This window comes from Fukomys damarensis, unplaced genomic scaffold (genome assembly GCF_012274545.1).
Source record: "Fukomys damarensis isolate Sample0158 unplaced genomic scaffold, DMR_v1.0_HiC HiC_scaffold_14, whole genome shotgun sequence".
Classification (NCBI taxonomy): Eukaryota; Metazoa; Chordata; class Mammalia; order Rodentia; family Bathyergidae; genus Fukomys; species Fukomys damarensis.
In genome coordinates this window covers 981,004-992,568 of record NW_022900926.1, presented here as the reverse complement: position 1 = coordinate 992,568, position 11,565 = coordinate 981,004, and the positions used below count along the sequence as shown (strand labels likewise).

At 39.0% G+C, this 11,565-nt stretch overlaps 1 protein-coding gene and 1 pseudogene across 1 annotated transcript in view; both read right to left on the bottom strand.

The window, feature by feature from the left end:
* The window catches only part of Slc35f1 (solute carrier family 35 member F1), a 311,583-nt gene extending 311,230 nt beyond the window's left edge, over positions 1-353 (bottom strand). The window contains exon 1 of the mRNA XM_010644966.2: positions 271-353. Within this exon, the coding sequence (XP_010643268.1) occupies positions 271-314 (44 nt within the window). The 5' untranslated portion in view covers positions 315-353. The remainder of the gene's footprint in view (positions 1-270) is intronic.
* Positions 354-8,817: 8,464 nt separating this feature from the next.
* LOC117286102 lies at positions 8,818-8,925 on the bottom strand (annotated as a pseudogene).
* Between the last annotated feature and the right edge of the window lie 2,640 nt (positions 8,926-11,565).

Below are 11,565 nucleotides of genomic sequence, written 5' to 3'. Positions count from 1 at the left end.
GCGCGAGCGACCCTTCTCACGGGAGCCCCGCGCGGGCCCTCAATGCCGAGGCCGCTCCTGGGACAGCCCGGCTGCTTGTGCCTGCGTTCCCCGCCCCCTGGGATGAGACCCCAGGGGCTCAACACACCCCGCAGGAGGGCCCAGGGACTCGCTGTCCTCCATCTGTAGAGAGAGGCCTGGGCTAGGCAGGCAGGACCACGCCTGTGCCCAAGGTAACCCACTGTCCGGCAAGTCTGTACCTACTGAGCCAGCTCCCGATTAGTAACTGACCGAAGAGAGGTCTTCCAGGTGTTCTTGGCCTGGATTGCCTGCATGGGGTCGTGCAATGAAGAAGGCGTGCCCTTCCCTGCAGAATGGGGAAACAATCGCTCCGAATGGGTGTAATAGTTACGTTTGTTCACACAAAAGCTGCTGGCTCCAAGTGCTCGGGGAAACCAGCATATAAAAACTCCTGGTCACAGGACTCACGGAGGAAGGAGGTGTTAGGGAGCAAATAACATTCAGCAAAGGAAGGTACCCAGTGTCCTCAATGGAGGAGGCAAGGGTGAAGTGGGAGAGAAAAAGAACGTGAGATTCCTTGTTCGCTTAATCGGGAAGCTTTACAAGTTCTCTTTTTAACATGAAAAATCAGATCAAAGGGTAGGCACAAAACCTGGCTACTGCCTGAAACGTCCCTAAGCTCCTCTTCTACAAACTTATTCTCAAATTAGAACATTGCATTTTCATAACTAACATGATGTCCCATTCTTTCTCAACGACCTTTCACGCTAGAATTTTCCCAGCTCAGCTGTGCACAGGACTTCCTGAAGAGCCACACACAGACCGAGGCCCTTCACCTTGCCCACATTAAAATTCCACTAGACTGCAACCACTTGGCCCTGGGGGGGACCACATCCCGATGGAGCGGACGCGGCCCTGCTGAACCGGCTCTGCGCCTCCTCAGAGGTCTGCCTGGAGTGGCCCTTGCTTCAGAGCCTGGTCGTTCACATGCACCTTCCTTCCTCCCAGAGTTCTGGTCACAACTCCATGCTGCGTATGCGTTTCTGTGTCTGCATTGTATCTGGTCATCTCTCTAGAGAGACTGCTGAATCCGAATGATCTAAATCTGCCCGAGTCAGGCAGGGAGGAAACAGAGATGGAGAATTTCACTCATGCTGGTTAGAAAAGACCACAAAGTGCCCGCAAGCATTATGCTCTGCTTAATCCATACACAGCACGCGCAGCATCAGATCCCTCTGCCTCCACTTTGTGTCCCCCACTCATCTCTTCAGTGCTGACTGCACTCCACAGATAAGCAAGCAGGTGTCCAAGGTGCAGCGGTAACTGTGCTGAGCCAACGTGGAGTTAAACAGAAGAGGGCAGGGAGGCCTGTTTCCCTCCTTCCTGCTCTGGGTCTTCCTTGTCCCCTTGGCCAAAATCCACCCTCCACGAGCTCTTATCCAAAGGAGGAGGACAAAAACAAAGGGTTGAGGACACACATGGTGTGTGTGTGGGCCCCATGGTCCTGCTGCTCAGCCTCCAGTTCCCTGTCCATTGCATTTGGGGCCTGGTGGCCTCATAACTGTCCCCTTCCACAGGGCTCCTCCACTTGCCCTGTTACACTGCTGTGTCCCTCAGGATGCAGATGAGTTCTGCTGAATTTCTTAGGCTACACTCTGCTTCACACAGCTCATCTTGCAAACGTTCCTCTCTTGTAGGGAATTGAGCCTCAGCATCACCAAGCATTTTGACCATTTTGTTTAGTGCAGACCCCACCTGTGCATGACGTTGGGTGAGCTTCAGAATCATGGCCCACAGAATCCTGGAATCACGTGTGCTGCTGCAAATACGCAGGGTCCCTGCACCTTGCCTGTGCCACCCTCCTGACATCTTCTTCCTCACCTGAGCCAGTCTGAATCTGCTCCACACATATTCCTAACCACACAACATCTGGAATGACAGCTACGGGGTTCTGAGTCACAGAATTAGACTCATCTAGGAGACAGAAAAGCTAAGCAAAAGAGGTAAGAAACTTGTGAGGAAGGGGAAAGAAGAGGAGTAGGGTGGGTAGGTCTTCACATCTGCATCCAAGAAATGGACCAGATAATTAGGGTACCGAATCACAAAGCTTCAGCGAGCACTTGTCCTCCAAGAATGTGGTCAGCAAGTGGTATCAGTAGATACAAAAGCATGAACGAAGCAGGGAGGCATAGCAGGCCAGAGATCCAGATTGTTCACACATTTATAGTTTCTTCTTGTTGGTGGATATTTTTGTTGTGCATTTTATAAACTTGTTTTCTTGGGGTCAACTCAGAATAGAGCTTGCCTGTTATAATTGACCTTTCCTGCTCAGATGAAGGGTTAGAGGAGGTAGTTTGTGTTACTGGTTGTGAATAAGGGCTAGTTTTGCTGGGTCAGTCTACACTGTGGTATGTTTAAAGCCTTTTAAGAGTTTTCAATTGTTCCACTTCCCAAAGCAGTAGTAAGTAGCATATATCTTTGTCATGTGGCAGGGTCTCTGTCATTGAGAAGCTTGCCCTATGCAATGCAAGGACTAATTCATTAGAATCAGTTTTCCTAAATGGATCAGGGCTAGTTCAATATCCCAGTATATCAGCAAAAATAACTGTGGAGGGCTGGAAGTGTAACTCAATGGTACAAAGAACACTTGCTTAACATGTGCAAGGCCCAGATCGATCCCCAGGGGTGAAATCTATGGGTGATGCTTTAGAAACTCTTACTACTTTAAACACTACAACCACTTATCAATTATCGGTGAATAGTGAAGCAAAATCTTCAGATAAATTTCAGTTACCATTTTCAACTATAACTTCAATATCTCCTTCTAAACAACCTAATACACAAAAATATTAACACAGAATTTGGGGCAAATTATAGTTGTGTGCATAATTTATACACTGACTTAGTAATTAGGTAAGTAGAATGTTATAACAGAAATTATACCCCAATATAATCACAATTGCAATTCCAACTTTGTTGACTGGCTGGGTTAATTTTAGGCAATTCTCTAAAAATTTCTGACTATCCATCTCATAATCTATAAAAATGAACATACAGTAAAAGACTTCTACCTTGAAAACCACAGAACTCTGAAAAAGAGATTGAAGACTATATCAGAAAATGGAAAACATCCCTTGCTCCTTGGTAGGAAGAACCAATAGAGTAAAAAAGGTCATACTTCCAAAACTGCTATATAGATTCAATACAATCCCAATTGAAATCCCAACAGTATATTACACAGAACTAGAGAAAACAATCCAAAAATTCCTTTAGAACCAAAGGAAACCTAGAATAGCAAAAGCAAATCCAGGCAACAAAGACATGACAGGGGTATCACAATCCCCAATGTGAAACTATACTACAAAGCCACTGTGATAAAAACAGTATGGTACTGGCAAAGAAACAAACCTGAGGATCAGTGAAATAGATTAGAATATGCAGACACATCTCCATACATACTCAGTCACATCATCTTTGACAAAGGAACCAACCACTCTTACTGGAGGAAAGATAGCCTGGAAATAATAATAAAATGGAAATAATAAATAAATGGTGCAGAAAACTATTTCAACCTGCCACAGACTAAAACTAGGATCATATCTTTCACTGTGAACTAAACTAAAACCCAAGTGGATGAAAGATTTAAACATTAAAACAAACACTAAACTTGCTGGAAGATAAGTTAGGCAGAATTCTCAAGCACAATGACATAGGGAAAGACTTTATGAACAAAACCTCAGTAACACATGAACTAGCACAGAGAATCAATAATTGGGATCTCATCTTTTTAAAAAGCTTCTGCACTGCAAGACAAACTAACAGAGCTAAAAGACAACCTACAATGTGGGAAAAAAATTTACTAGCTATTCCTCAAACGACTACTATCTAGAATATATAAAGAACTTTTAAAAATCAGACCTCCCAAATTTAAAGACCCAATTCAAAAATGGGCATCTAAAATGAACAGACACTTCTCAGACAAAGAAGTAAAAGCAGCAAAGAATCATATGAAAAAATATTCCACATCACTGGTCATTAGAGAGGTGCAGATGAAAACAACACTGAGATTCCACCTCACCCCAGAAAGAATGGCTACCATCAAGAAATCAACCAATAACAAATGCTGGCTGGGCTGTGGGGAGAAAAGAAGCATTCTCCATTGTTGGTGGGAGTGCAGACTGGTGCAACCACCATGGAAATCAATATGGAGATATCTCAAAGAACTAGGACAAGAGGTTCCATTTGACCCAGCTATCCCTCTGCTGCGTATCTTTTCAAAGGAATTAAAAGAATCATACCACAGTGATAGATGCACACCCATGTTTATAGTGGCACACTTTGTAATAGCTAAAACTTGGTAACAGCCCAATTGCCCATTGACTGGAGACTGAATAAGGAATATGTTTTTTTTTTAAATAAAATGGAGTACTACTCAGCCATAGAGAATTAGAAACTAGAGTCATTTATAGCTAATTGGCTATGCTTTTAAGTATAACCATACTTGAGGCCATACTCAAGTGAAATAAATAGGATGCACACATATAAATACTGAATAGTTTCTCTGGTGTGAGAAATGGAAAGTGTAGATAAGAATCAAAATACATAACAGATAATGTGAAATAGAAAGAAAAGGTTTTAAGGGGAAGAAGAGTGGGAGGGGTAGGGAAAAGAAAAGAAGGGAAAGGAAAAACTATGAGGAAAGGGAAAAATGGAAACAAAGTCTTTGTAAATAGGGAGGGGTGGAAGGGTTAAAGGGAGGCCAGGGGACTGGGGAAAAAATAAGAACTAAAATATATCATTTAAAGGTACAAATTCCCAATGATGAATGTCATCATATTGTATACCTAAAGTATACCAAAAAACATAATAGAAAAAAGAGCACAATAGTATATATTTTTCAGGACATACACAGATTAGCAATAATACATATGTAGACTTTGTCATAAAAAAGTTTAAAATACTGATTTTGCCTTGGACATTATGAAGTGGCTAATATTAAAATTAACTTTCTCAGACGATAAAATATTGGACAATGGCCCATCTAAGACTCTGATCCTTTGGGGAAAGAAACACATGAGAAGTGAAACACATTAGCTGAGTCTCATGTTGTGGCACCATGCCTGCCTCACAAGTGTAAGGTCCTGAGTTCAATCCCTGGAGCGGGGGAGAAAATTGAATGCCTTTAGGAGTAAGATATTTTATCCAGAATTTCTTTAACCTATGTCTATTAGATCCAGCAATTATTCATAAATTGCTACAGAAGGAAAAAGAAAAAAATGTGCAATAATCTATAACAGGGATTAGCAAAATTTTTTCTGAAAATGTTAAGTAAATTTCTAGGCTTTGTAATCCACATAGTACCTGTTGTGACATCTCTGCTGCTTTATATGAATAAGGCCATGGACAGTCGGTAAGTGAATGAGCGTGGCCGTGTTTCAGTAAAACTTTATTTATTGACAGATGTTGAGATTTGATTTTCAAATACTTTTCTGGGGCCCAGGATTTAGCTCAGCAGTTTCTCCACCTATCTTGCAAGCACAAGGACCCAAATTCTATCCCCAGTATCAATGAATAAATAAATAAATAAATAAATAAATAAATAAATAAATAAATAATAAATAAATAAATCAAATACTTTTCTATTCTTTTCATTTTAAACTACTCTTTTTTAATCATTTAAAAATGTAGGATCCCTTCTATACTTAGGAGCTATACAAATAGGTTAGTAAATAATAAATCATCACAAATGTTAGCAAACCTATCCCAACATTTTTAAAAGATTTTATATCATGACTGAATAAATTCATCTAGGAGTGAAAGGTTATTTCAACATCAGACAATCAGTTAATGTAATATATCACATGACTAGAATAAAGAAAAAGTGAGTATTTGACAAAGTTCAACATCCATACATAATGAAATCTCTCCAAAATCTTACAAGAAAGGAATTCCCTGAATCAGAAAGAGCATTTACAAAAATAAATTACTGTGAAAATTACAATTGATGTTGTAAGACAAAACACCTCCCAAAGTCAGGAACAAATTAATAATATGACTGCTATTCAATACCATTTTGGAAGAACTATCCAGTTTGGTTTTTTGTTGTTGTTGTTGTTTTGCTTTTTTGAGGAGGGTACCTGGGATTGAACTCAGGACCTTGTGCTTGTGAGGCAGGCACAGGACCACTGAGCTAAATCCCCAGCCCTAGCCAGCTTAGTCAGAAAAAAGAAGAGAACTAGAAACAGGAAAATAATGCAATGAAAGAAATAAGCCAGTATCTTTCAGTAATAATTCCAAATGTGAATAGTCTCAGTTACCCATCAAAAAACTAAGATTGGCTGAATGGATCAAAAAACAAAACCCAACAGTATGCTGTAGACAAGAAATACTTAATACAAAAAGACATTCATAGAATAAAAATGAAAGGACAGAAAATAATATTTTTTGCAACAGAAACCCCAAAACAAGCTGGGGTAGCTATCCTATTTTCAGACAATAAGGAAAAACTAATCAGAAAAGATAAAGAAGGCTACTGCATTTTGGTTGAGGGAACAATTCAAAAGGAAGAAATAAGAATAATAAGCATATATGCACCAAACATCAGTGCACCCCACTTCATAAAAGAAATTTTACTGGACCTAAAAGATGAAATATCAACACCTCAATACTCATGTTACAAAAATATCATCTAGACAAAATATCAACAAAGAAATATCAGAGTTGCACCAAACCTTCAAACAAATGGACTTAACAGATATCTATAGATCGCTTCTCAGCCTGTTGGCTAAGATCAAATGTAAATATAGAATGTTCTACCCAGCAACAGTAGATTAAACGTTCTTCTCATCAATACATGGAACTTTCTCCAAATTAGACCACATGCTAGCCCATAAAGCATGTTCAAGTAAATGCAAAACAACTGCAATTATCCCATGCATATTTTCAGATCATAACCCAAAGAAACTAGAAATCAATGGCAAAAAATAAGATCATAGTTTAATGGTCATAGTCCAGGGAAATTAGAAAAGATTATGGTCCCTTGAAATTAGAAAGTAATGGCAAAAGAAACAACAGAAATAATGCAAACACATGGAAATTAAATGATATACTCTTGAATAATCAGTGGGTCACAGAAGCAATTAGTTCCATGAATCAAAGGATAATTCCAGTACAACATAGGAGAACTAGTGAGACATGATGAAACCAGTCCTAAGAGGGAAGTTTATAGTGGTGAAGGTCCACATCAGTAAAACAAAGTAACCCCCCCCCACATAAAGTAACCTAACTATGCACCTTAAGGTCCTATAAAACCAAGAACAATACAAATCCAAAGCTAATACAGGGAAAGAAATTATAAAGATCAGAGCAGAAATTAGTGAAACTGGTATTAAAAAATCAACACAAAGAATCAATGAATGGGTTAGATAATTCTTGGAAAGAATAAAGAAAATAGACAAATCCTTAGCCAATTTTACCAAAACAAGGAAAGAAAAGATCCAAATCAATGCAATTAGATATGAAAAAGTCAAGATCAAAGTGGACACTACCAAAATCCAGATTATAAGTAGCTACTTTGAAAACCTATACTCCAATAAATTGGAGAATCCAGAAGAAATGAATAGATTCCTAGGAATGTATGAATTGCCAAAACTGAACAAAGAAGTTGTAAACACCATGAATAATCCAGTAACAGTCTATGGAATTGAAAAAGTAATAAAAAGACCTATCAATTTAGAAAATCCCAGAAGCCAGTGGGTTCATTGCTGAAATCTACAAAAACTTTAAAGATCTAACACCAATACTCCTCAAACACTTTAATGAAACTGAAAGAAAAGGAGTACTCCAAAGTCACTCCTGAAAGTTAGCATTACCCTCATTCCAACACCTGATATGACCAATCAAAAAAGAGAATACAGGCCAATCTCTTTGTTGAACACAGGCACAATAATCCTTCAAAAAGACATTGGCAGGGCCAGGGATTTAGCTCAGTGGTGGCACTGCCTGCCTCATAAGCACAAGGTCCCAATTTTGATCTCTAGTATGAAAAAAAAAAGATACTGGCAAAGAGAATACAACAAATCATCAAAAAAGATCATACACCATGACCAAGTATGCCTCATCCTAGGGATATAGGAATGGTTCAACATATGCAAATCAATACATGTAATACACCACATTTGAAAAGCAAGGAAAAAAATTAGACACAGAAAAGCCCTCTGACAAATCCAACTTCAATTAATGATTTAAAACTAAGAAAATAGGTATAGAAAGATCTTATCTCAATTTGATAAAATCCATTTGTGACAAACCTACTACCAATATCATATTAAATGAGGAAAAAATCGAAATATTTCCCCCCAAAATCAGGAACAAGACAAGGATGCCTACTATCACCACTCCTATTTAATATAGTACTCAAAACATTAGCCAGAATAGGGGCCAGGGATTTAGCTCAGAGGTGTCACTGCCTGCCTGCCTAACACACACAACATCCTAAATTCAATCCCCAGTACAAAATAATAATAATAATAATAGAATAATCAGGCAAGAGAATGAAATTAAAAAGATATGTATAAGAAAGAAAGAAGTCAAATTATCGTTATTGACAAATGACACAGTCCTCCTCATAGAAGACCCAGAAATACTTGTAGAATTAATAACCAAATTCAATAAAATGGCAGGATATAAAATTAATGTACAAAAATCCATAGCATTCCTGTACCCCAATAAGGAATTCGCTGAGAAATCAGAAAAACAATATGATTCACAACAGCATCAAAAATAAATAAATACTTAGAAATTAACCCAACCAAGAACTGAAAGACCTCTACAACAAAAACTAGAGTGCTTTGAAAAGTTTTCAATTAGCAATAATCACAACTTGGATAAACTTCATTGGCTACGATACTGCCACTGCACAAAGTTTAGAGTACTTCGAAAAGAAGATTGAGGAGGACATTAGAAAATGGAAAGATTTCTCCCATTCCTGGAAAGGCAGAACCAATATTGTCAAAATGGCCATATTTCCAAAACTGTTATACAGACTTAAGACAATCCCATACAAAATACATATATCATTCCTCATAAAACTTAAGGAAACCATCCTAAAATTTATATGAAACCAAAAGATACACAGAATAGCAAAAGCAATCCTAGATGATAAGAACAAAGCAGGAGGCATCACAATTCTGGACTTCAAGTTATATTACAAAACTACTGTGATAAAAACAGCATGATGCTAGCACAGAAGCAGGCATATGGATCACTGGAACAGAATAAAGGATGCAGAAAAAACCCCAGGCACATTCAGCCATCTGATCTTTGACAAAGGGGCAGAAAACATACATTGGAAGAAAGATAGACTCTTTAATAAATGGTCCTGGGAAAATTGAATATCTACATGCAGAAGATTGAATCTAGACCCACATATTTCACCATGTACTACACCAAAGTGGATCAAAATCTAAATGTTAAAACAGACACATTTAATCTGCTGGAAGAAAAAAATAGGTAAAAGTCTTAAAGACAAAGACATAAGCCAGGGCTTTCTGCACAGAACCCTAATTGCACAAAAAAGTAACATCAATATTCAACAAATGGGATCATATCAAATTAAAAAGCTTCTGCACAGAAAGAAAACAACCAACAGAAATGTGAGACAACCTACACAAAGGGGAAAGAATTTGCTAGCTATTCTTCAGAGGATATCTAGAACATAACTGAAAAAAATTAGATCCTCCAAAAAAAGAGCCAATAAAAAATTTGCAAATGAAATGAATAGACACTGCTCAAAAGAGGTAAAATGATTAATAAATAAATTTTAAAAGCTCAACATCTCTGGCTGCCAGAGAAACGAAAATTGGAAGACCCTGAGATTCCATATTATTACAGAAAGAATGGCTATCATCAAGAAATCAAATCAGTTCTGGCAAGACTGAAGCAAAAGGAAAACTTCTATGTTGTTGGTGGGGATGTAAACTGGTACAACCACTTTGGAAAACAGTGTGGTGATTCCTCAGAAAAACCAAAACTAGAAATTCCATTTGAATTCCCCTTCTAGGTATCTTTCTGAAAGAGTTAAAGACATCATGATACAGGAATTCATGCACACCCCTGTTTATAGCAGCACAATTCGTAACAGCTAAATCTTGGAAGAGGCCTATATGTCCATCAACAGACATATGGATAAAGAAAATGTGGTGTTTACACACAATGGAGCACTACTCTGCCACTAAGAATAAACTTGAGTCATCTGTAGGAAAAACGAGGCATCTTGAGTCCATAATGTTAAGAGAAATAAATCAGATTCACAAGCTTAAATATTGCAGGGTTTCTCTTATATGAAAAACCCAAAACATAAATAAATTGTAGAGTAAAATAAAAAGGTTATAAGAAACAGATGATATATCTTTTACAAAAGGGAAGGGGACCAAGAGATGCAGGGAGGGGAGAGAAAGGGATTTTAAAAGGAGAATTCAGACCATGCACCACTCGTGCACTGCGAACATCTGCGCGGCCCTGGACCTCACGTTCATGGCTGTGTCAGCGCGAGCTCCGGGAGTGTATTCCGAGGCTGTCTCAGTGCGCATGTGCAGCGAGCCATTCGCTCTCCTTGGGTAACGAGCTCCGCCACAGTTCTTTGTGTCTCCAGCAGTGTAGTTGTCTTTCTCCAGAGGAAGATTTTTCACATTTATGGGGTTCTCTTGTTGTTGGGGTAGTAAGATGTTTCTTTTTCTTTTCCCCTACAGTTGGCGTATGGCGAGTGGATGGGAAATGGGGTGTCTTGCCTAGCATATTAGGAACAGTGGGGGGATTCGTATATTTTATGACTCTGGCTTAACACTGTCCATTAGCTCTCACGCCTGGTCAATAAAATGCTTCAGGTACATGACTCGGTTGACTCTTTCTCTTTAAAAAAAATTTTAATGCAGAATTGGAGGAAACTAGCAAAAAGGCATGTTGCCTGATGGTAGAATGATTAAGTTAACCTCTAATTTTTATTATTTGTCCAAGGCAACCTGATAGAAGCAAGGTGCCCTGCTGCAAGCCTGTCTGGGTGCCAGCTTCCCTCTGCTAAGTTTGCACGGGCATTGCCTCGGTAGCGTGAATCCCATCCCAACCCTTCAGTGGATGGGTGCAGAAATAGATTTTCCCTCAGACCTTTAGGTAAAAGTGGGTTTTTGTTTGTATGGGTTATGCTTTTTTCCTCTTGGCTTTGCTTTTAAATCCTAAATGGTACTAGGGCAGGCCACAGGCATGACAGGCCATGAGCAGGTGAAGAACCAGGGAAAGTGTTCAAAACTCCTGTGCCAGCTAACAGGCTCCTAAAGGTATCACTGCGGCCCAGAGAAGATAAGGGAGAGAAGCAAGGAGATGCTGCATCCATGACACAGCCTTAAAACAAAGTTGGTGTCTCTCTGGACTTCCAATTTGTTCCTAAGGCAGCTTATTTTATTTTTGTTTAATCAAATAAACAAGAAGGCTTTTCTATGGGGAAGAAAGTGAAAAGATGGTACAGGGACAATAAGATATCTGCCTCCATGAACCTAGACATTTACCTCATAC